The sequence below is a fragment of the Vulpes vulpes genome, chromosome 10, assembly GCF_048418805.1.
Source record: "Vulpes vulpes isolate BD-2025 chromosome 10, VulVul3, whole genome shotgun sequence".
NCBI classification, from domain to species: Eukaryota; Metazoa; Chordata; class Mammalia; order Carnivora; family Canidae; genus Vulpes; species Vulpes vulpes.
Window position 1 is genome coordinate 30,886,101 of NC_132789.1, and position 25,599 is coordinate 30,911,699.

The following is a 25,599-nucleotide window of genomic DNA, read 5'->3' on the forward strand; positions in this document are numbered from 1 at the left end:
AGGTCCCTCCGAAGGAGAAGGCCCAGTGCTCCTCCTCCTCTGCTACGCGGCCTCAGTCCATCCCTCCCTCTAGCTCCCCTCGTTCTCTGTGGAGCTGAGGGGGGACAGATCTGATGTCCCCCTTCCCCCAGCTCCTCATCCAAGGACCTGGGGCCCTTCCGTTAGGACACACTTCACCTTTGGGCTCTTCTCTAGACGCTGATGAATGAAGTCTTCGCTAAGAGCAATGACAGAGAAGCACCCCTTTCTCCTGGGGGTCCTGGCCTGGCTGACCCAGATGGTACTTGCCCCACACCTGCCACCCCTCCACCCCTGCCAAATGCTGTCACCCCCTGGGGAGTTGGGACGGTAGGCAGGCCCCTCTGCTCCCCACCAAGATATGCAAGGTAGCACGTGTGGTCAGGGATGGGAGCGGCTGGGACACCTGCACAGAGGGCTCCCTCCTCCCAGCCTAGAGGCTCTGCACCCCCCGGCTCCTGGGCCACTGTGGGGACTCATGCACGCCAGCCCCAGTTGGACACAGCTTTTTCTTTTAAGAGAAAACAAAAGCCACTGTTTCAACCCTCTGGTGTCTGCTCAGTTAGATTTATTAATCTGTTCAGGATTGTCACACCGGTCATGGGAACAGAAGTGCAGGCTGCTGGTCCCTCTGGATGTCTGACAAGCCCGGAGTCTTTGTCACAGAATGAGGGGGGAACTGCTGGACCCAACTGAGCCACACAGCCAGACCACTGGCCCCAGGTCTGCCACGGGGCTGCACGTCCTCCTCTGAGGCAGGGCCTGGGTCACCTGGCCTCACGACCATGCCCCGTGTCCAGGGCACCCGGTCTCGTCGGTCTCCAGCTTCTTCCTGGGCTGGAAGGCCAGGCCTCCGAGCAACCCTCATTCCTACAGGCTCCTCTGCTCCACAGGCCTCGTCCTTCTCTGCACCCTGCAGCAGAGCCTCCTGTGGCTGCTGTCTGCTGCCCGGCACACTCTACCCACAGCCCAAGGCACAGAGACCTCCTGGGGATGCTGCGGCACCGTTGCAGGCACTTAGTCCACAAGCAGAGGGCCAGGGATCCACCAGGTGGGCTGGGGCTGGGGGCCGGACGCAGAAGACCCACTGCTTCCCTCTGCAAGAGCTCACCAGGCCCGAGAGCCCAGACTGCAGATGGACGGGCACTGTCCTCCTTCTCAGGCACGTGGGAGCACGTTTTGACATCTTGACGGTAATAGTTCTAGACTTAGCTTTTAACAGGTGATTCTTCCTTGAAGAGTTTTTAGTTTGAAAAAACAACAAGCCATGAGCTCCTGACATGGATGCCTCTGCTGTCAGCAGGGGTGTCTATGCCCCAGACGGGGATCAGGACAACTGGCACCCTTCGGACCCTGCAAGGTGGCCCGGTACAGCGGGCCTCAGAGGCTATGCGGACACTGAGTGCTCAGGGAGGGGGAGGGGGGTGGCCAGCAGAGCCACCAAGTGCTCATCCTGCCTCACAAACTACAGCTTTTCCATACACAGCAGGTGACAGGGAGTGTGGGCAGGGGCTCCCAATCTCCTGAGGTGGTCACCCAGGGCCTCCCCAGTCTAGCACCTACTTCCCTACCTGGCGCTACCCCTGGGGAGGTGGCACCCCATTAAGACACCAGAGGAGCTCAGCAAGAGAAAGAGGGGACAACGCGTTCACCGACGCACTAATGGAACGACTAGAAGAGCTGATTCAACCCTGTGGTCTGTGAGGCTGGCCTGATGTGCCCAGCAAAGTGGGAAGTTGCCATATATTCCATGTGCCAGCCTTCCTTCCACATTCTTGGCAGGTGTTTTATATTTTGGGAACGATCTCCTCATTCAACTGAAGGCCAGTTTCTAAAGGCTGAGACCTCACTCCCAGCCCACACCTGCACCTGCCTGGGAGAGAGGACAGGGCGGGAGCTGGGTGCACGTGGCCATACCTGGTCAAAGCCCCGGAGGGGGATGCTTCTTATCATGATGGTGGTGTCCAGTCCGAGCCCCGTAAGGAAGCCAGCACACTCCAGGGCCACGTCTGCCAGAGGCTAAGGAACGCTAATGGATCATGACATCAAGAGCCAAGGGGCAAGACCCCCCAGTGTCCTGGCCAGCCACCCACTGCCCCACCAACCTCCAATCAGCCTGAGGGGGCTCCCAACACCAGCCACAGAGCCCCCTTCCCACACCTGCTTCTCACGAACACATGTCCACGGGGGGCGGGGGGGACTCTGGAAGCCACAGAATGTGGGCACCTAGGGCCCAGGCGGCTTCTGCCTCCATGGGGCATCTGTCCAGGCTCCCTGGAGTTTAATGTCAGTCTTAGGGGCCAGGCCCACCCCCAAGGGATCTAAGTAGCAACAGAAGAATCTCCTTCATGAAAGACATGAAACAGCGGCCTTCCACACATGTTCCCAGCTAGCCGACCCAGCTCTCATCTGCCCTCAGATATCCCCTCCCCTGACCTCAGGTCCTCCCGTGGCTCCTCTCCTGACCCTCTCTGGAGTTACTGCTCCCTCTGAAGGAACGGGCTGGATGGGGCTGCCCTCCAGGGAGCACCACCTGCCTCATGGCTGTGTTCAGCTGCCCCAGTGGACTCAGCCGTCTCAGTGTGTGGCTCAGGAAACGCCTCCAGGAAGCCCTAGCCTCAAAGGTCAGCCTTAAATTGTCCCCTGAGTACAGGTCATCTGCCCTGAGTGGCCCTGTAAGTGGCTGGCTCCGGGCGGCAGCCTGCACTCCATCCGGAAGGCAGAGCTGGGGGGAGGGGCCATAGGAACCGAGCTGCCACTCTTGGGACCGCGAGCCCGACCGGCTGTCACCTGCATGCCAGCAAAGGATACAGCTGGCCCCGACCACCAACCTGTTGGGGGAACAGACACAGAGAGATCGGTGAGCCCCCCATGTGGCCCACCGTGGCACACGAGCAGCTGCCCTGACCAGGGCCTCTGCGGTGGGGACGGGGCCCTTCTGCTTCGTGCAAGGTGCCTGGTCAGCTGATGCGTCACTGCTGATGAGTCAGCTGAGGCTAACTGTTCAAACAGGTTGTCCCAACGTACAAAACCCACTTCCCAGGGGCTCCGACTGTGAAATACATGACAAACACAGTGTCGCTGAATCAGAAAATTGCCTGGTGGTGAAGGATGTGTGTGGTCAGTGACAAAACAGCACACGTCTGTGAAAGGTCCTGGGAGGGGGTTGGATATGGAGCCCATGGGCGTGTGAATACAAATCCCATTAGAAGAAGTGAAATGGTTCTCCTTCTGTCCTAATGTAAACTCTGCCCTGGGGTCCCCCCTCTGGGTCTTCGGCAGCCGGGATGGAAGCACACATGCTTTGCAGGGAGTGGGGGGGCGGAGGTGGTAGGAGACAGTAGGGAGGCTTCTGGGAGAGCATTGGCTGTAACCGGGACATTCCTGGACGGTGGAAGGCCAGGCTAGAAGGCCCACATGTGCCTGTCTAGACCACCACCCACAGGCCAGGGCCAGGACAACCCCCTGAGCAAGGATGAGGGTACCTGGGGGCAGAGGGGAACACAGGACCCAGAAGAGTCACTTAAAATACGTGCCCTGGTGGTATAAATCCTCTCCTGTTATTCAGTTCCACTCTGCATGCATGAACACACATGCACACAAACACACATACACACATGTGCACAGAACCTAACACAGAATGAAAATTCCCAGCCCGGGTGGCAACGCGTGGGTGGGCTTGTCAGATCACCCCTTCAGCCTTTGAACGAGAGGAGGTGATGTAAGGATGGATAAGCCCAATGTCAGCACTAATCCTGGCAGGTACTAATGATATAATTCCATTTCAAAAAGCAGTATATCCCGTGGAATACTGCTGTAGGCGCCCTGCGGGAAGCAACTGGCACACGGCTTCCTCTCGGAGCTGGGGACAGAATGCTGCTGGAGTCGCATGTCGGGGTGAGTGAACAGAGCTCATAGTGCGAGAAAGTAGAGAGGGACACCGGGCCCCACAGCTGGCCAGGAGCACAGAGATGCCTTCAGGGCCCCATACGGGCCTGGCAATGCCTAAGAAATAGGCACGTGGGTGGACGTGTGTGTCCACGTGTGTTCACAGCCACGCACACGTGGAGCATGTATGCCTCTGTGTAGGTACGTTTTCAAAATTACATGACCTTCTTCTGTACTCAACGTTTATATGGTGCGAGGTATAAGCTTTTCTTTAAGATACAAAATGAGGAGTTACTTAAAATACAAGCAGGATTTGACTGCTTTGAACATCCCGCCTTCGATGCAAGAACGAGGTTGGCTAAAAGCATCCATGCCAAACATGCAGTGCCCCGTGCTCCCTGCTTCCAGGGGTGGCCACAGGGCAGGCCGACCGCCTCTTAGACGGCCAACGGCCAGATTGCACAAGTACTGAGGGAGTCCCTCTGTGGGACAAGGGGCTGTCCCTGCCTGTCTTGGGGGCTTCCTGCCTCTGAGTGGCCCCTTCAGTAGGAGCCAGCTGGCTGCCAGCTACAGCATCCAGGAGAGCTCCAGGCCCTCGTATCACATTGCTGAGGACGCAGAAAAGTGGTCTCCTGATTTTGGCAAACCACTTGATTTCTGCAGCCCCCAGGTACTTCCCAGGCCTCCTGCACCATGTGGGCGGGGAACCAGACAGGGAGGCAGGATAGGAGGCTCTGCAGGCGCTGAGCCCCCAGCTCCTCCCATGGAGCCACCTCAAGCACTCTCGGCCACCCACTCCCACCTCAAAGTCATGGGTGCCCACCCCTCTCAGGCCAGCAGCTGAGTCACTAGCAGAGGGCACACCTGGGAGAAGGCCAGGGCCAGCTCAGCCACTCCGATGCAGGTGTCCTTGACCGCATGGGTCGCATGGGTAGAGCTGAAATCCCATAAACGAGCAAGTGTCCTGCTTTCTTGAAGGTAATTTGGGGTCTCTTCTTGTCCCTACGATCAATAGTATTGGTTTTCACTCCCTCCCTGCCTCCAATTTATCAAATAATCATTATTCTTTGCAGAATGTGGGATCCAAGAACTCAGAGAACTCTCTTCAAATGAGCTAAAGGAGGAAAGTGCCAAAGCAAAACCAGATAGACACTGGTGCCTCCGGATTCCGAGGGGTAGGAAGGACCAGGGGTAGGCAGGGCCAGAAGACAGCAGCTCTGTTTTGTTTTTACTGGTAGCTCTGAAACTGCAGACAAGTTCCTCTGGCCTCCGAAGGGACCCCTGGCCAGGAAGGGGGCCTGGGAACAATGGGGCTGAGGCCAGCTGCCAAGGTGCAGGGACCAGTGCTGGCCCTGCCAGCCATAGGAGGGCAGGCTGCTGGCAGCAGCAGAAGTCAGGACCAGCTTGTAGGATCTGGAGAGAGGGCCCAGCGAGCTCTGGGGGATGGACACACTGGCCTTGTCACTACATTAAGAGACCCGGACACAGGGGCACCAGCCACGCAGGAAGTCACCACCCTGTATCCCGGGAGCCCCAGGGTTCAATTTTACATGTGTTCTGGGCAACTCTGCTCTCTGTGCCCTTCGGTGTGCAAACATTTCATGCGAAGGTATAACTACTGTGGGATTAGCCTAATCACAGGGCAGGCTTTCTTGTTCAAAATCTGAATGGGGGAGGAAGCAGAAACAAAAGCCTTAATTCAGACCCATGAAGCCCCAGCTTAAAGAGCCCTCCACCTGCCTCTCGAGTTTGAAGGCCCCTGATCCGTTCCCCAAGGGGAACACCCACACAAAGTGAGGGCCTCACGGCAGGCACCTGGCTCCTTGGCAGCCCCACTGGTGCAGGAAATGCCAAATGGGCTGGGGGGGGGGGGGTAACAGGGAGCGGGGGCTGAGGCCTCCTCCCCAGTGGGGGGCTGGCTCTGGGCTTGCCTGGGATCTGCCAGCCGCATCCCACCAGTCAGGGTCTCACACTGGGCCCACCTCCAACCAGCCAGAGACTCTACGCTCTTGCCTCATGACAGATGCTACCCTGAGGACTTATCTTCCGAGCCTGGCATCTCTTAGCCATAGGAACCCGCCAGGGAGGTGGTCAACAGGGCTTTCCAGGCTCGTACCCATGTCTCCAGCAGACTCCCAGTCTCCCTTTTGCTGGACACAAGGCTGTCACACCACACGAAGGTGGACATTAAGCAGGAAATGAGAAAATTCATAGCAATGAGTTTTCCTAATCAAATGGCTGTGGTTCTTCACAAGATAAAATTTATATCCTCCCCTTTGGCACTTACAGAGAGAGAAAAACGATCACAATACCTAGTCGGCTTCCAGACTTAAAGTAAGGGTCAAAAAAAAAGCTGCTTCTAGGACCAGCTCTGACAGGCAGTGTTAAATCAGCTTGAGTTACAAAAACACCCTGCCTCACACAGCCCTGGGCCCCCAGGACAGAAGGCTGGGCTGTGCACAGCTGCAGGAGAGTGGACGGTCCTGGGCCAGCGAGTGGGAAGAGCAGGGTCTGGGCTGTCACCTGGAAATGGCAACTCATTTGTGTATCAGGCCAACTTGGGAGAAGAGCTGCTCCCAGGCGCCTCTGCTCTCATCCAAGTCCTCTGCTGTCAGAGAAAGGTGATGGCACTGAAGTCACCGTGAAGTCAGAGTCCCGCTGGTCCAGGAGTGCCGACCAGCTGGGCCAGGGAACTGAGGGGGTTTGGAGCACAGTGACCTTGACTCCCCACCACTAGGGCACCTGAACACTTCCAGGGTGTGGGGACCTGAGGATCCTGGGCGGGGCAGGCTGGAAGGCGGGTTTCAAGTCCCAGCCAGGATGCCTGGGGCCACAAGGTCTGGAAGAGGAGGTGGCCCTCCAGCTGAGTGAGCTAAGATCTCCAGGCTATGGGATCAAAGGTGGAACCAGATACCCCAGTGCCTGCCTCCTCAAAGGCACCGTGGGGCGGTCTGCCTACCTTTTCCCTTTCTGCCCTCCCTCCTCCTGCCACGGAGTTGCTGGGCTGGACATCTAGACTGGGCGGGCTGCACGCCATCTCCAAGCCTCCTTATACAAGGCAGCGCACCCCCTCTGCACCCCATTTCCTACACGGGTGATGGATAGTTTCTTGAGGCTCCTGCTACCTGCCCAGGGGACCCTGTTCCTCCCCCAGAATCCTCCTCACTTCTTCAGTCTGCCCTCGAGTTACACAGAAAAGCAAAGAAGCAAGAACAACAGAAATGCCAAATAAGTCACAGAGCTGGCACTCGGGTGGTCGAGGCTGAGTAGACCTACATGGTCCCACATCAGGCGGAGGGTGTGGTTCTGAGGGTCTGGGCAATCAGGGCTCCCCCCGGCCCCGGGCTGGCCTCAGAGGGCCGTGCTCATGGACTTGGGAGCTCACACTGCATATGATGGCACTTTCTGCACATGATGTGACCACCGAGGTGCCAACCTGGGCAGCCAGCTGTGTGGCTAAGGCTGTTTCGCTCTTCTCTCTAACCAGGCTTGGGCTTCTTCATCCCCTCTCATGTCTCTAGCCCTGGGCTCCCACACCCGGACTCGAGCAAAGGAGGGCAGGCGAGCTCCTCACGTGTCTGTGAGGCCAAACACCTCTGTGGCCACTGGGGTCCATGCTCGAGGGGGCAAAGGCGTGGAACAACCACGGGAGGCCAAAGAGCCGCAGGCCCTACTGAGAGCTACTGGGCGCTGTGCCCCACTGGGATGCTCCCTGAAAGCTCTCAATGTTGCCCGGGCCCCATCACGGAGAAGGATGGAAGGAGGAAGGCCCTGTGCGTGCTGCAGAACCCATGAGGGATGCGGGGCCGGCCGTGCCCATCCAGAGCCCCCGACAGACAGGTCGTGGGGAGCTGGCCGCTGAGAGCCGCACCCGCTGCAGGCCGAGGCCCGGTCGCTGGGCACACTCCACCCCGGCCGCGCCTCCCGGGGACCATGCAGAAATGCCCCGCTCGGCTATGGGAGGCACCACGGGGCCGGGGGCAGCCCTCAGGTCCATATTAATTTCAGCTCCATTTTAAAGGCGAGTTAAAATAAACACAGGGAATATTTATAAGGCAAATAAATCTGGCAGAAACAGCCCCTCCAAGTGTGAGCGGAGGCCTCCCCCTCAGCCCCAGCCCAAGCTGATAAAATACAGAAATGCTACTGTAGGCCCTCCGGGCTTATTTTGACTGCAGCAGAGGAATGCAGCATGTAAACACTGCCTCCCATATCACACTGTTACAACTTGCATTAACAGCACCGGACAAAAGCCGCATTTTCACAGAAGCATCGTACAGGGATATATCTCCAGCTTAATTTTTTAAAAAAACCATTTCCTCACATAAATCATGCTCAGAACGGAACGGGTGACTGATACATTGCAAACACTTTTTTTTTCTTAAACAATAACATACCTAGATTCCTTTTAAACGAAAGAGCTTTTAAAAAAAAAAAAATCTCCTAAATGTTTTTTTTCTGAAGAAAATAAACACAGCACTTTCTTTCCCAATTGAAATATCTGCGGCAGTGTCTTCCCAGCTGAGCAGGCTGCTGCCCTGGCACACGGTCACAGAGGAGGGGCCCGGGTCCCCGGCCACCGCACTCACCACTGGTGCCCAGCCCGCCTGGGCCTCCCGCGTGTCCAGCCCCGAGCAATGGCCTGGGCCAGCCTCTCCACACACCCGGCCTCCTGTGAGCGGTGGCTACAGGGACGATCGCTAGAAACTGACCCCTTCCTGGACACTGAGACACTGCTTTTAAAATATAATGGGAAGGGACGCCTGGGTGGCTCCGTCGATTGATGGAGGTCATGATCCCAGGTCCTGAGATCAAGTCTCATGTGGGGCTCAGCGGGGAATCTGTGTCTTCCTCTGTCTCTGTTGCTCCCCCCCACTCATGTTCTCTCTCTCACTCTCTCTCTCTCTCTCTCTCAAATAAATAAAATCATCAAAAAATATGTAATGGGAAAATAGCAAACAAAGAGAACTGAATACATAGGTACTAATTTGACAAAAGACCAGGATTCAGAAAATGCTGGCCTTTGGTTACAGGCTGCAATGACCAAAGCACACAGGTGGCCTCAGACAGGACACGAGCACCATGCAGCAAGCTGGCCTCCAAGGCCACTGCACATTCAGGGCTGTTGGAACCGCGGGGCCAGCAGACCATTATGGAGGGGCTGGCAAAGCCAGCCAATGTTCCACCTGCAGGAGTCAGGGCAAAAGAGAACTAAGAAGATCTGAAGCCAGTGCCAGGCACTTGTGGCAGTGATACGGGGAAGTCAGAGTCAGAAGCCAGAGCAGGACTGAGCTCCACTCAGGGACTGAGCTTTCAGACTGGCTTGACGGGCTGGCTGGTCAGCAACCCCGGACCTTGGTAGCCTGGCGTCCACCATGCCACGCCGCACCATGCCTCACCACTCCATACCATGCCGCATGCCATGCCACGCCACACCGTGCTACACCCCACCCCATGCCACATGCCACGCCACACCACATCACATCAAAGATGAACTGCAAAGGCCCCAAGGATGCAAAGGAAAATCCGACCTGTGAAAGCCCTAAAGGAAAATACAGGGGCTCTTTTTCAAAAACAATCTTGGGGGTGGAGCAGGCCTTCCTGAACATGCAATAAATCTAAGAGCCATTAAGTGTAGAAAAAGATCTGAGGTAGGTTTAAAAAAAACAAAAAACAAAAAACCATTTGTACATCATGCAAGTGAAACAACATGACAAGCCAAGAAAATGTGCAATAGAAACGGCATGGGATCACAGCCCTAGTACTTAAACCAGCTAGAAGATAAGGAACAGATAAGAAAAAAGAAAAACCAGATAGAAAGTGGGCCATGGACCAAGCTGACAATACACACACACACACACACACACACACACACACACACATTCTCTCTCTCTCTCTCTCTCATACACACACACATTCACAGACACACTAAGTTTTAAGTGACTAGTAAATATGTGAAACAATGACTAATAATAAGTGCAAATAGAATCAGGTCACATTTAACCCACTAGCTAGCTAAAGATAAAAGAAAAGATAACCCCAAAATTTCAGCATAAAGGAAAAAAGTGATCAACATAAGAGTGTGAAAATTACAGACTTCTGTAGGAAATAATATTACCAAGTAAAAACACAAAGCACGGGATCCCTGGGTGGCGCAGCGGTTTGGTGCCTGCCTTTGGCCCAGGGCGCGATCCTGGAGACCCGGGATCGAATCCCACATCGGGCTCCCGGTGCATGGAGCCTGCTTCTCCCTCTGCCTATGTCTCTGCCTCTCTCTCTCTTTCTCTCTCTGTGACTATCATAAATAAAAAAAAAAAAAAAAAAAAAAAACACAAAGCACAGCCTGGGGAGCTCGCAGAAGATGAGAGGCAAAGGGTCCCCGGCCTGTGTGAGCCTGACCACAGTCACTGGGAGTGACCACACATGCCTTGGGCAGAAACACAACTGGCATTCACTGCCTCCACACCCCTGCCCCCGGGAGCAGCAGAAAAGGCTCCTTCCTGTTTTACAGCTCATGAGAAAGCCGATGGCCCAGTTAGGAGGAAGAGGGGAGTGAGCACAAGTGCATCTGTAATAGGGAGCAGCCCACCAGGAGGGAGCACCTGCTCGCAAGACGTGCGAAGCCCTGTACCTGGGTTCTCTGCGTGTAGGAAACCACTCTGACAGGTGGACAGAACACGTAAGAAACATTATGACAGCAGATACGATGCACACGAAAGGTTTTCACTGCAGCGTTTCATAATGACGACAAAAAGAGCCAAGTGAAATGCTCATGAATCGTGCAATGATAAACTACAGCACATCCATTCAGGGGAATGAAGCCCCGACCCCGACCACAGATGCCTCACTAAGTGGGAAACAGTGATGGGGAGAGCTCACGCGTGCCTGACCACACACACTCCCCCGCACGTACACTGGTGCACACACGGCCATCCGCCCTGGCACACTTTTCCACCTGTATTTACTCAAACACAAGTCCCCAGGCTCCCTGAGCACCGGCTGATGGCCAAGCCTCTGCTGCCCTCTGGTGGCCTTTCGGGCCCCTGCGAGCACGAAGTCCCCCGGAAGCCACTCACAGGGCCTGGCTGGACCTGGAACCCCGCACCAGCCTGCTCTGTGGGCACAAGAAATGCATTCAGTGCATCATCACCTGCTCAGGGGGCATAAAACCACTCACACACTGCACGTCCCATTTCCTGGGGACAGTTTCTGAGAGTTCTGGAGGCTTTGTGGCATTGCAGAGAAGCTCAAGGTTCAAACCAGAGGAAGAGGATGCTGAAACCAGACCTGCGGAGAGGCCAATGGCCTTCCCCGAGGACCTGGCCTTACTCTGTCATCCCAGGGCTCCGGTGGGTCCCATGTTTGAAAACCACTGCCCTTTTGTTAGATGTGTGGCACCACTTCCAAGACAGTCACAGGTTGACGTGTGCCAACAGCTGCCCAAAGGGGTACAAGTCCCACTCCCTTCCCTTCCTTCAAGTAGGCAGGAAAGAATGCACTCGGGACAGAGGACCAATGTGTGTTGCCTGCAGTGGGGAATGTGAAGGCATACATCGGGTCTTACGTTTTTCCAGGAGATTCCTTCAGCCAGAAGATGTCATCACTTGTAATTCCATATTCTAAGGCGCCTTCAATCTATCCAGAAAAAAAAGGTCAATGTGAGAAGAGCATCACTTGGCCTGTCCCCAGAGACCCTCCTAAAGACACGACTCAACCAGAACTGCCCCCAACATGGGCATGCTTCCCTGCACCACAGACTGTTCTTCAGGTCGTGGCTGCTAGGGACAGGTGGCCAGGCTACTGCTGACTTGGTGAGCTGTCTACATCCTGGACAAGGCGCCCAGCACTCCTCACCTGTGCAAGGTAGCTGGGGAGCCGGGGCACGGCCAGTGGCTTTCTCCTCCTTGCCCTTCAGGGCCTTCCTCTTGACCCAGACCCTGGGCTGAGGGGAGGTTGGGAGGGGAGCAGAGGGAGGCAGGGTGTGGAGGTGTAGACTGGGCCCCAGGGCATGAGGCTGAAGGCCCTCCAGGGAGCCAAGGAATTGTAAGGACTCCCTGTGTCCCAGCAGAGCTTGAGCAGGTGGGGGAGACAGAAGGACCAGCGTCCTCTCAGTGGCCCATGAGAGCACGAAGAGTAAGATGTGCTGGTGGAGAGGAAGCGGACTGCAAACAGTTTATGATTCCAATTGGCAATAAAAATAAAGTCAGGAATTTCTCGGGTTTGTGTAAAGAAAACCAAAAGGTCTGGAAATCAAAAGGACTAAAACAAGCAAGTCTTGGCAGGCACCCAGGGACGGGGTGGGGAGGTCATGACCTCCCCCTGGGCCAGACAGCTCCTGCTCCCTTCCTCTCTGGGCAGGTGGAGTCGTGACAGCCACCAAGTCCAAGTCCAGCAGGGTGGGGCCGGGCCTGTTACCTCTGCAGGGCACCCCAGCACCCACGCAGGCACATGTCTGCCCAAGATGACCACCCACCTCCTGGAAGCTGACTGTGGCATCCAGGGTCTTTATGCAGAACCAGTGCGGGGTTGGCTAACCGGGAGGGGTCACTAATGGTCACCCACCTTCCCTCTAGCACCTGCCACCCCACAGAGCCATGTAACCTGCCTGAGGGCCACCTCTGTGCACAAGCCACCTGTCCCCTCTGGAGGCTGCTCTCGCGGGCCTGACAGCAGAAGGTAGGCATGGTGGTCCCCTGAGGCCTGGAGGTATGCACTTCCTCCGTGCGCCCTCTGCTCCCCGTCTCCAGAGAAAGCACAGAACTGAAAGTGGAGGCCTGCAGTTTAGGCATCAGAGGAGAGACAGAACCACTCCTCTGTTCTTCCTCCATCTGCTCCAGCAGTGCTCTGTCGGTCTAACTAGGAGGCAGAAGCAGGGGAGTCTGTGGGCCTCGTGCACTTTGCTGCAGCCCACCTGGAGGCTCAGGGCTTGTGCCACCTGGTTCCCAGAGCCCATGGGAGACCCACTAGGTGGCAGCCTCAGCCGAGCCCCTTGCTCAGCTCCACCTGCCTCGTGGAAGTGAGGACAGAGAAGCGCCCTCACGGGAGACCGGGCCAGGAAGGGGTGCTGGCAAAAAACAGTAGAGTGACCACCCCTCAGAGTTAAAACAGCCAGACAACTAGCAAAAACAGTCAGATTCAACTTTTTTTGAGAACTTTGGAAATTACCCAAAGGCTTGTGGCAACACAGGGAACATTTAGTCAAGAAAAATGGCTGAAACTTGATAAGAACAGGGAGTTTTCCAAAGAACTTATTAAACTCAACAGCAAAGAAACAAACAATCCAATCATGAAATGGGCAAAAGATAGGAACAGAAATCTCACCGAGGAAGACATATAGACATGGCCAACAAGCACATGAGAAAGTGCTCTGCATCACTTGCCATCAGGGAAATACAAATCAAAACCACAATGAGATACCACCTCACACCAGTGAGAATGGGGAAAATTAACAAGGCAGGAAACCACGAATGTGGGAGAGGATGCAGAGAAAGGGGAACCCTCCTGCACTGTTGGTGGGAATGTGAACTGGTGCAGCCACTCTGGAAAACTGTGTGGAGGTTCCTCAAAGAGGTGAAAATAGATCTGCCCTAAGACTCAGCAATTGCACTGCTGGGGATTTACCCCAAAGATACAGGTGCAGTGAAATGCCATGACACCTGCACCCCGATGTTTCTAGCAGCAATGTCCACAATAGCCAAACTGTGGAAGGAGCCTCGGTGTCCATCGAAAGATGAATGGATAAAGAAGATGTGGTCTATGTATGCAATGGAATATTCCTCAGCCATTAGAAACGACAAATACCCACCATTTGCTTCGATGTGGAGGGACCTGGAGGATATTAAGCTGAATGAAATGGGTCAATTGGAAAAGGACAGGGGATCTCCGGTGGCTCAGCAGTTTAGCACCGCCTTCAGCCCAGGGCATTATCCTGGAGTCCTGGGATCGAGTCCCACATCAGGCTCCCTGCATGGAGCCTGCTTCTCCCTCTGCCTGTGTCTCTGCCTCTCTCTCTCTGTCTCTGTGTCTCTCATGAATAAATAAATAAATAATCTTTAAAAAAAATCAGAAAAGGACAAACATTATATGGTCTCATTCATTTGGGGAATATAAAAATTAGTGAAGGGGAATAAAGGGAGAGAAAATGACTGAAAATATCAGTGAGGGTGACAAAACATGAGAGACTCCTAACTCTGGAAAATGAACAAGGGGTAGTGGAGGGGGAAGTGGGCGGGGGGTTGGGGTGACTGGGGGTGATGGGCACTGAGGGGGGCACTTGGCGGGATGAGCATTGGGTGTTATGCTATATGTTGGCAAATTGAACTCCAATAAAAAAATTAAATTAAAAAAAAGAACAGGGAGTTTTGTGGAGTTTTTTTATTATCTACCTAATTTTTATTTTATTTAAAGATTTTATTAATTTATTCATGACAGACACACACACACACACACACACACACACACAGAGAGAGAGAGAGAGAGAGAGAGAGAGAGAGAGAGGCAGAGACACAGGCAGAGGGAGAAGCAGGCTCCATGCAAGCCCGATGTGGGACTCGATCCCAGGTCTCCAGGATCACACCCTGGGCCAAAGGCGGTGCTAAACTGCTGGGCACTGAGGCTGCCCAGTTTTGTGGAGTTTTAATGGACTCCAGCCCCAGCCCCATCCCTCAGCCCAGCAGCAACCTCGAACAATGAGCAGTGACTTAAAATAACATACCGACAGAGCAGAGCTGGAGCCGGAGCCCAAGCCTTTGCAAAGCTCCTTCCCAAGAAACAGCTGTAGATGGACCCCGCTGGGGCTTCCTCAGAAGACCTCAATCAAAAGGCTTGTCTTCAACCTTGCTTGATCTTGCCCAGGGCCAGAAGCCTCTCTCTGAGGAGGATCTGCCCAGTGAGTGACTGATGTCACAGCTGCCCAAGGCAACAGACAACAGCAGAAGCAAACAACAGGGTACCTGAGGGCTTAAAAGGAAAAGCCGAGGGATAACCGGTCCGCTGGGGCTCTGCGAAGCTCCCACATATTCTTGGGGACCTCAAAGACCAGGCGGAGGCACCAGGCTGTGCACACACCCAGGAAAGGCCTGAGACAGCCTGGGCTCTCACCTCTTGCTGACCCTGAGGCCCAGCACCAGCAGGAAGTGAGGGCGAAGGCAGTTTCTTGTGTCTGGCTGAAAGCATGCCCCAAGTGCCTACAGAAGCCATCCGCAAAGACTAGGCCATTTCTCCAGGTGTTTCAGGAAATCTCTGTCTAGTTACTAGCAGGCCGCTATGCTAACTGAGCAGAGACTTCAGTGGCCTCCCATGACAAAGAACGCAGACTTTGCAAAACCAGTTCAGAGAACCACCTCACACGTGACAGCGATAAAAAAAATCCTGCAGTGGAGAGAGATTCTGACTTCCAGAGTTAACACATTACTTTATTTGAAATATTCATTTCTCAACAACAGAAGAATTTATGAAACGTGAAGAACCAGGAAAGTATCTCATGACCTTCACACATTATTGGGCACGGGGGTTGGGGGGGAGGGGGATGTACATAAAATGGCACAGCTGTTTTGGAAAACAGGCTGCTAGTTCTTCAAAAGGTTAAAAACCAAGTTGCCCTAGGACCTGTCAACTCTGTCCCTAGGTAAGGAGCCAAGAGAAGTGCAAACCAGAGATCACAGAAAAACTTGTACATGGGCATTCACAGCAGTGTCATTCACAACAGCTCAAAGTGGAAACAACTCGGATGTCCATCAAAGGACAAGTAGACAAACAAAATATGGTCTAGCCACACAATGGGTCATTATGCAGACATAAGAAGGATTGAAGCGCTGACTCAGGCTACCATGTGGATGAATCCTGACACCCTTCTGAGTGCAGGAAGCCACTGAGGTGAAGCGTCCAGAACAGGCAAATCCGCAGAGATGGAAAGCAGACCAGTGGCCATCAGGGGCTGTGGAGCAGGGAACAGCAGTGACCATCAACGGCACAGGATGTCATTTTGGCACAAATTGTACCCTTTGAAAGGGCGCACTTTCTGGTATGAGAATTTTAAGTCAACTAAGAGCATGATTTGGGATGGGAGCAGAAAGAAGAGGCTTAAGTCCTGGACGTTCCAATACTTTGAGGCTGAGGAGAAAAGGAAGAGCCAGCAAAGAGAGATAAAAGAGACCAGGTGTCGGGTGTCCCAGAGCCACCTGAAGAACAAGGGGACCATTGCTCTTAGGATTCAGCAACGTGGGGGTGCCTGCTTACCTGCTAGAGCGGAGTTGAGAGAGAATTAGCAAGTGACCAAAGTGAATACAGAAAACAACTTTTTCTTAAGAATAGAAAGAGTGGGGGTGCCACTAGTGTGGGAAGCCGGAGCTGGGAGACCGTGGCCATGCCTGGGGTGCAAGGGAAGGCTGGGTGCAGGGGACACTCACGTGGGTAGGGTACCTTGGTCGCCCTCCAGTAGCAATGACGATGTGCTCAGCCGAAAGCAGAGTCTGAGAATAAACCATGGAAGCCGTAGTCACCCAAATGCACTGTGGCCACCCACGCAGAGGGCCCCCAGCAGAGACCCAGGCTTTTGAATTATAGCTCCTGCCCTGCAGCAAGGACCTGTGGCCAGTGGTTCAGAGGTCCTTCGGGGCTGGGAGCCTGTCAAGGGGTCCTCGAACCAGGAGGAGACCCAGCAGAGGATGCAGGGAGACATTCTAACTGCAAGCACCCCTGCAGGTGTCTCATCTCCTTTTATCCCTGCAAAACTCCACAAGGGCATGATCACCCGTCAGGCCGCCCGTTGCAGCAGGCAGCCTGGCACAACGTGTCTCAGTGATTCATTTCATTCTCCATAAAGAATTAGAAGCAGCCTCAGACAGACCTGCGGTCAGTTCCAGCAGTGCTTATTCCTGAGAACAGCACTAAGGCTGAACAAAGGTGGGGTCCTTGGAGGCGGCAGGACTACCCGAGAGGAGCCCCTCGGGGGAACTGGGCACTCACCTCTTTCCCGCCTTTAGCAACACCGCAAACTGTGTGCTCATTGACAAAGCTGGCCTTGACATTAAAGTACGTGACTTTCCTGCAAAATAAAAATAAGTTGGTCAAATATTTCCTCTGTAGACCAAGTGTCACCTACAGGATTAAACAAAGCAGCAGATCACTAAAAGGCAAGCTCAGGCCCACTGCCCCCTGCCCAGCACTCAGGTGGGGCAAGGGGTGCCAGAAAACGTGGAGGGGGAGGAGGGCCAAGGGTCCCTGGAGCCGCTGGGACAGAGCCAGCTTAGGATGGTCCCGGGAGCCCAAGCACAGTCCCAGTGTGTGAGGACAGAGTGGCTGGGCCTCCCCAGGGTGCATCTTTGTCACCTGAGCACATTCCAGCAGGGAACAGAAGCCCCCACATGCACCCAGTTACCCCCACCACCCAAATGACCAACTTCCTGCTCACAGGGGAGGGCGCCCACCAGAGACACATAGCTCCTTGCCTCTAGGGGACAGCAAGGCTGGAAAACAGGTACGATGAGGACACAAGGATGATCAGGAGCAGGGTGTGCAGAAACAACCCACACCTTCTAATAACGAAGGCCACTCTGCAGTGGTAGGTTCTTGGTGCCTTTGGTAAGGCTTCACCACCTCCTCGACTTTACGTCCACCCCGCAATCAAGCCCTGTGCTTCGAAATGCCGCCTGAGCCATAAGAAGTAAGTCCTCATTCATCCCCATAGCCCAGCAATAGCCAGAGGACACAGACACTAGTTCCCCACTGGCTTCCTTCTGTGGGCACCTCCAGAGCTCGCTGGAGATCGGGTCTGCTGGGCACTTGGCTGGGAGCTGCCTGGGGCCAGCAGGGAGGACAGAGCCCTATGCTTCCAGCAGACTGAGCTGGGGACCACGGGGCCCCCACACAGAGGAAAAATAACAGGATGCAGCCTAGCTCCCTAAGTGGGGGAACCATGAGGACACCCAGGATGGGCAGGTGGGCCAGCTTCCCAGGCTCAGCTGTGCTGAGTTTCATGGGCACAGAACAGCTGCCTACTGTACAGCCTAGGAAGACTCGTTGGAGCCAAGCAAATAGTGCTCAGATGGGAGCTTCTGTCCCCCCCATGACCTGCACGAGCAAAGGGCACAACCACAGGGCCAGGAGCAAAGCCTAGCTAGAGCCCCGTGCAGTTTGGGGCACCTTTCCTTCTGGTGGTGGCTCTTCATGGAGGCTGCTTTGGTGGGAAGACGTGTCGGTGTTTGGGCTGGGGGAACCCCAAAGGGCGATGGGACCTGGCAGTAGTGTCAGGCTGGAATGATCATGTTGGACACTTGCTTCAGCAGGCCAAACCAGGGGCCCAGAGAGCCAGGAGGTGGGTGGTGAGGTGTGGGAGCCTGGAGGTGAGAGGTGAGGTGTCGGCTTCCCAGGGCATCCACGGGGCTCACTGGGCTCCTTCCACTTAACTGTGGTTGACCCTGACAGGGGAAAGGTCACCTATCCCGAAGAAGGTGCTGGCCCCGGGGATGGCCCTCTCCGTGCCCCCCACACTCCGGCCCCAGCCCCGAGCATGCCTCCTGCCTGGTGCTGACCCAGCTGTCCTGCCAACACGCCTCTCACTCCCCGCTACTCCAGGCTCTGCAGGTGCCAGCTGCAGGGCAGCCTTCCATTCCAGGCCCCATCTGCTCCTCGTGTGTACGCCCCACCCTACGGGCAGGGACTTCTCGTCTTATCACTGCTGAACCTCTGATGAGAAAGTGCCTGTCAAGAGAGGAAATGTCCCCAGAGAGGGCCAGGAGGGCCTGGCGAGGCCTCAGTACCTATCCTGGAGCTGGACCCGGTGCCCCCAGTTCAGGGACTTCACATGGTTCTGCACGGCTTCTGCCATCGTCCTCCTGTTAACACACAAGCAATGTTAAAAACCACAACAGAAGCATGAACTGTAGAGTCACACAGCAGACTAGCAGATGCAAATAGCAAGTCAGTAGAAATACCAAGAAACAAGGTGATTTTAAAGGTGAAAAAATGTGACATCTATCCCCACGGCCCCTGCCTCTGTCCCAGGTCTGGGGCCGAGGGCCTTTGGCTGTCAGGACACAGCAGCTGGCCCTGAGTCTGGGTCATCTGAGAACCACGAGGGGCCTGTGTGCAGCTCAAAGCAGACCAGGTGCCACCTGTGGAAGCTAAATCGGTTTCTCACCCGGACTAGTGGCCTTTGGGCCAGACCTTCCTTCATGCAGGTGTCCTGTGTGTCTTAGGACCTTTAGCAGCATCCTAGTAGATGCAGCAGCCCTCCACCCTAACCAGTGGTGATAACCAAAAATGTCTCCAGACTTTAATCAATGTTGGGGAAGGGGTTGCCCCCGGGTGAGAGCTCCTGTCTGACAGCATGCTCCTGTGAACAGCCCCCCAAGCACCCCATGAGGAGCAGGAAAGCGCTGGGAGTGGGCAGGGCTCCTCACCAGTCATGCAGGACCGGCTGGGCCACATCCCAGCCGTAGTGGGGGGCGTCTCGAATCATGCTCCCCAGCAGCGCTGCCTGGTGCATCAGCTTCTTGGGGATGCAGCCAACGTTCACGCATGTGCCACCGAGGCCCCACTTAGTACCTGGCATGTTGGGAAAAGCAGGTTTAGATTTCTACTCAGGAGACTGGAAGGCTCTCCTATTCTTCTACAGTTGTGTAAGATTCCTTTAAGATTCCTTTAAGTTAAGATTCCTTAACTCCAAACACGCTCCGGATGAACCTGCCCCGTGAATTCACTCTCTATAACTGTCGTCAGAATTGTCTTTAAATAAGAATAAAGAACTTTACAGTAATGGCAGCTGACCCGAGGAGGACACTCTCCAGAGACCCTGGCCAGCAGTGGGTGAGTGATTCTGGGTGCAGCTGCACCCACCCCAGGTGAACCAGGCCCCCATCCTCCCACTTCCCTAGGACATATGGTTTCCATCCAGGGCTACCTACCTCGGGGGGAAGGCTCCACGTAGTCTACGACAGCCACCTTCTTTCCCAGCTGAGCAGCTGGAACGACAAGAGGAGTGGGCAGGTGGGGAGCTGCTTTGGTCAAGAAGGGAGCTGCCCACCAGCTCTGCAGCCAGCTCTCCTCACCTGTCTGCTGCATACAGCTGTGCTGCCCACAGGTGGAAGCCTTCGGGCCTCTTTTGGACTGCAGCTTCATACCACCCACCACATAGCCAGGACCCCCACAGAGCGGGATGCCAACCACAGCAGCCCTGGTCCAGCCTTCCCTTGCCTCCTAATGCACGTGGTTCTAGCCCAGACATTCAGCATGAACCCAGCGCCCACCTGGAGCATACAAGGAGGCATCACAGGAACACCCACTCCCTGGGAGAGGCTCCAGACTCGGAGCTTCCCCTGGCTCTCTCCCCAAGCCCTCCCTGTGGACTCACTTGTCTCCACTCTTCCCCACCAGACATCAGTGGGAGCTTCTACTCAAGGTCTGCTCTTGTGGGTATTTACTGCCTTATTCTCAGGGTGAGGAAACAGAAGTTCTGAAGTCAACTGGCAGGTCCAGGGTCAGCCAGCCCCCAAAGAGGCAGGGAGACCCAGGCTCCAAACTCATCCCCTGCCTGGAGTCTCCTGGCCTCCCCCACTGGCTGGCAGCAGGTTCCTCCCAGGGCCATGAGCCCCAGGTTCTGACCCCATCACCATTAGCCAGGGCTAATCATGGGGCTTCCCCTTGGCTTGCCTGGGGAACTGCACTGCCAACCTGGGCTCTGGATCTGATGGTCCCAGTGGGCATGCCCAACTTAAACATCATGACCTACAAGTGTCTGACATACTACAGAATGCACTCAGTTCATGGTACTGACCAAGAATAGAACAAAGTTTTAGAAGCCTTCATGTAAAAACCCATTTTGTTCAACTGACCAACGATGGGACTGCAGTGCTTGTTTTAAAAATTCCAGCCACAGAGACTCTTCAAACATGCCAGCATCTGTCTCCCACAGCTGAGCATGATGGAGCAACAAGGACTGGATTTATCCTCACATTTGAGGCAACCAAAAATCCAGAGGAAATACATATAATAATGCTTTCAAGAAACCAAACATCAGAAGACCAAGGAGAGTGATTCTTGGAAGATAGGAAATAAACGAGGTGGTCCGGTGAGAAGGCCCGGCGAGGAGGCCCAGGGAGAGATCACTGGACTCCCTGGCTGAGGAGAGGGCTGGGAGCCTGGGGAGACTGAAGCAGCCAGAGCTCCTGGGACAGACGACCAGAGAGGAGAGAGCTGCACAGAACCCCAGACAACTGATCAATGAAGCCAGAAAAGAACCATCCAGAAAGACTAGAGGAGATAGTGCTCACACAGGGCTGAGAATAGTGCCTGTTTCCAAAACCCAGACTGGAGAAAACACATAATTCTGGGCTGCTGGGTAAGTATTAAGGTCAGAGCCCAGTCACTAGAATGATTGGGCCACTGAACAAATCTTAAGTGGAAGATGCAAAAGAATCAAATTCTCTTCCTTACATCCCAGAACATGCTCAAAAATGCACCTAAGAACCTAAAAATATCCAGAGACCGGCAAGGGAAAGTTCAAAGTGTCTAGAATTCAATAAAAAATGATCAAGCATGAAAAGGAACAGGAAAAGATAAGCCACAAGACAGAAGTAATCAGCCAAAGAGAAACTGACCAAGAACTGCTACAGAATTAGGAGGAAAATAGTAAAACGAGTATTGTAGCTGTGTTCAAAGAGAACCAACATGGAGGATACAAAAAAGGACCCGCGTTGAATCTGTGGAGATGAAATTACAATCCAAGAGATGAAAATTATATCGGGTGGGATGAATGGTAGATTAGACTTTGCAGTATCTTTTATTAGTGAGTTTGGAAACACAGGACTAGAAACTCTCCAAGATGAAGAGAACGCCCATGAGCTGACAGGCAACTCCGAGCAGCCTAATATATGTGTGATAAAAGTCTGCAAAAGTGAAGAAGAGGAAAGACAGTAAAGAATAATGGTTGAAAATTCTCAGAACTTGATGAGAACAATAAACACACAGACCCAGGAAGCTCAGCACACTCTAGCAGAAAATTAAGAACTACACCAAAGTGGGGACGCCTGGTTGGCTCAATGGTTGAGCATCTGCCTTCAGCTCAGGGCGTGATCCCAGGTCTGGGAATCGAGTCCTGCATAGGGCTCCCCCGGCAGGAAGCCTGCTTCTCCCTCTGCCTGTGTCTCTGCCTCTTTCTCTGTGTCTCTCATGAATAAATAAATAAAATCTTGAAAAAAAAAAAAAAAAAAAAGAACTACACCAAAGCGTACCCTCATTAAACTGCTCAAAACCAATGAAAAGAGAAAATCCTGAAAACCACCAGAGACAAAAAGACACACGGCAAAGATGTAAAATGGCAACAGATGACATCAGAAACAATGCAGTGAGAAGCCAGGGCAGCAATATCTCTAAAATACTAAACAGAAAAACAAACAAACAAAAAAACACACAACTGCCTACCTTGAATTATCTACCAAGAGAAATCCTTTTTTTCTTTTTTTAAGATTTTATTTATCTATTTGAGAGAAAGAGAGCAAGAGTAGGGGGAGGAGCAGGGGCAGAGAGAGAGAGAGAGAAAATCCCAAGCTGACTCTGTGCTGAGTGCAGAGCCCCATGTGGGGTTCGATCCCATGACCCTGAGATCATGATCTGAGCCAAAATCAAGAGTTGGATGCTTAACCAACTGAGCCATCCAGGCGCTTCCCCACCCCAAGAAATTATCTTTAAAAAATAAAGGCAGGATAAAGATGTCTTCAGACATACAAAAGCTGAAAGAATTCATTACTCTTAGAGCCACATTGTAAGAAATGTTCACAAACATCCTTAGGGTAGAAGAAAAATGATGCCAGATGGAAACTCAGATCTATACAATGGAAAGAGCACTGGAAAAAGTGACTACACAGGCAGATCCGTAAGATTATTTCTCATTAGTTTAATCTTTTTTGGAAGACAACTGTTTAGACAAAATATAACAATGTGTTATGCGCCTTATAACATGTAAAAGTAAAAGGTATGGCCACATGGGAAAAAGGCTGGGAAGTCAGAAGTGGAAGCAGGCTACTGTAGCAAGGTTTTCCTACTCTGTGTGAAGTGGGGACAAGGTCAAGATGTCTTCTGCAAACCCCAAGGCAACTACCTTGCACCATATTTGTTACATGAACTCAAAATGGACCAAAGGCCTAAGTGTCAGAGCTGAAACTGTAAAAGTCTTAGAAAAGACATGGGCATACATCTTCTACATCTTCCTGAGTTTGGATCAGACAACTGTTTCTCAGACATGAAAAGCATAGCAACAAAAGAAACAATAGGTAAACTGGACTTGCATCAAAATCAAAAACATCTGTGCTGCAAAGAACGTTATCAAGAAAGTGAAAAGATAATCCACAGAATGGAAGAAAATATTTGCAAATCATATATCTGATAAAGGTCTAGTATCCAGAATATATTTAAATAAGAAAAAATATATATATATATATACACATACACACACATATATACATACATAGTGTTCATACATATATATATATATGAACTCATGTAACCCAGTAATAAAAAGACAACTCAATCTAAAAATGGGCAAAGCTGGGGCACCTGGCTGGCTCCAGTGGGGGAGTATGAGATTCTCGATCGCTGGGCTGTGAGTTCGAGCTCCACACTGGCGGCAGAGATCACTTAAAAGAACGAAGTCTTCAGGTGTGCCTAGGTGGCCCAGTTAGTTAAGCATCGTACTCTTGGTTTCAGCTCTGGTCATGATTTCAGGGTCCTGAGATCAAGCCCCACATCAGGCTCCACACTCAGACCCTCTCCTTCCTGCTCTCCCTCTCTCTCTCTCTTTCTCCCCTTCTCTAAAATAAATAAATACTTTTTTTAAAAAAGAATAAAATCTTTTAAAAAAATCGGCAAAGCTTCTGAATAAACATTTCTTCATCAATACGCAAATGGTCAATAAACACATGAAAAGATGCTCCATCTCATTAATCATTAGGAAAATAGGGATTCCTGGGTGGCTCAGCTGTTTAGTGCGCCTGCCTTTGGCCCAGGGCATGATCCTGGAGTTCCCGATTGATCGAGTCCCACATGGGGCTCCCTGCAGGGAGCCTGTTTCTCCCTCTGCCTGTGTCTCTGCCTCTGTGTGTGTGTGTGTGTGTGTGTGTGTCTCATGAATAAATAAATAAAATCTCAAGAAAAAATCATTAGGAAAACATCAACCACAGGGAAATAGCACTTGACCCCTACTCAGAATGACTGTAGTAAAAAAAAGGACAACAAATGCTGGCGAGGATGGGGAGAAATCTGAACCCTCCAACAGTGCTGGCAGGAATATAAAATGATGCAGCCACTTTGGAAGACAGTCTGGCAGTTCCCCAAAAGGTGAAGGCTTACTACTCAGTAATTCCACTCCTAGGTGGCTACCTGAGAGAAATGAAGACATGTCCACACAAATACTTGTGCACAATGTTCCCAGCAGCATTATGCACCACAGCCAAAAAGTGGAAACAACCAAATGTCCATCAATGGTCAAATGAATAACAAAACGTGGTCTGTCCATGCAATAGAATGATATTCAGGCACTAAAAGGAATAAAGTACTAGCGTATGCGTGGATGAACCCTGAAAATAGCACGCTAAGACAAAGGACCACATATTTGTATGAAATGTCCAGAACAGGCAAATCCATAGAAACAGAAAGCAGATTAGTGGTTGCCTGGGGCTGAGGGGTGGAGGAGCTGAGGAGTGGCTGCTAATGGGTCCAGAGTAGTTTTGGGGGGTGATGATTAGAATTTCTACGACTGATGTGGTGATGGTTGTACAACTCTGTGAGTATTTGAAAAACTGAGTCATGCACGCTACATGAATGAATAGTATGGTATACCACTTAATCCCAACGCCATTAGAAAACACTCAGGGACAAATCTGACAAAAGCTGTATGTTGAAAACTCTAAGACTGTGGAAATAAATTTAAAAATGCACAAAAAAGGACCACAGGACTTAGCTGCTCCATGCTTAGGCATTTATGGAGGAGAACTGAAAACATACATCCACACAAAGATGCAAACACAAATGTTCACAGCAGCACCGTTCATAATAGCCCCAAACTGCAAACAACCCAAATGTCCACCTGCAGATGAATGGACAAACAAAATGTGGTGTAGACGTACAATAGAATACTGATCAGTAATCAAAGGGAATGAACTCTGGATATACACAGCATCTAGATGAATCTCAAAATAATTAGGCTACATGAAAAAAGCCACCAAATACATCTTGCATGATTCCATTTATACAAAATTTTAGAAAATGCAAACTAATCTGCAGATCATTGGCCATCTGGGGATGTGGCAGGGAAGGGGGGAGCAGGAAGGTGTTCTGAAGATTTGAGGAAACTTTGGAGTTTGTTATGAGCAGAGTCATGCCCCTCCAAATTCATGCTGAAGCCCAAACCCTCAGAACTCCAGAATGTGACCTTATTTGAAGGCAGGGTCTTTATGGAGGTGATTAAATTAGAATGAGACCATGTAGGTCTGGCTTATTGGCTTCCAATCTGACTGGTGTGCATATAAAAAGATGAGATCAGGACACAGATACACAGAGGAAAGACCATGTGAAGACACTGGAAATGATGGCCATCTACAAGCCAAGGACAGAGGACTCAGAAAAAAAACTCTGCTGGCACCTTAATCTCAGACTTGCAGCCTCTAGAACCGTGAGGGAATTCTATTTAAGCCATGCAGT

General features: G+C 52.5%; 1 protein-coding gene across 20 annotated transcripts in view; it reads right to left on the bottom strand.

Moving 5' to 3' along the window:
- The window catches only part of TXNRD2 (thioredoxin reductase 2), a 49,665-nt gene that overhangs the window by 19,051 nt on the left and 5,015 nt on the right, over window positions 1–25,599 (bottom strand). For all 20 annotated transcript variants that reach the window (XR_011994726.1, XR_011994723.1, XR_011994734.1 and 17 more), the window contains exons 3-10: window positions 19,812–19,868; window positions 19,308–19,452; window positions 18,666–18,740; window positions 16,873–16,951; window positions 16,314–16,376; window positions 11,471–11,541; window positions 2,830–2,849; window positions 1,936–2,027 (exon numbers count right to left, since the gene is read on the bottom strand). Coding sequence is in view for 5 of the 20 variants with exons in the window: in XM_072723503.1 (XP_072579604.1) it covers window positions 1,936–2,027; window positions 2,830–2,849; window positions 11,471–11,541; window positions 16,314–16,376; window positions 16,873–16,951; window positions 18,666–18,740; window positions 19,308–19,452; window positions 19,812–19,868 (602 nt within the window). In the remaining 15 variants the exon portion in view is untranslated. The remainder of the gene's footprint in view (window positions 1–1,935; window positions 2,028–2,829; window positions 2,850–11,470; window positions 11,542–16,313; window positions 16,377–16,872; window positions 16,952–18,665; window positions 18,741–19,307; window positions 19,453–19,811; window positions 19,869–25,599) is intronic.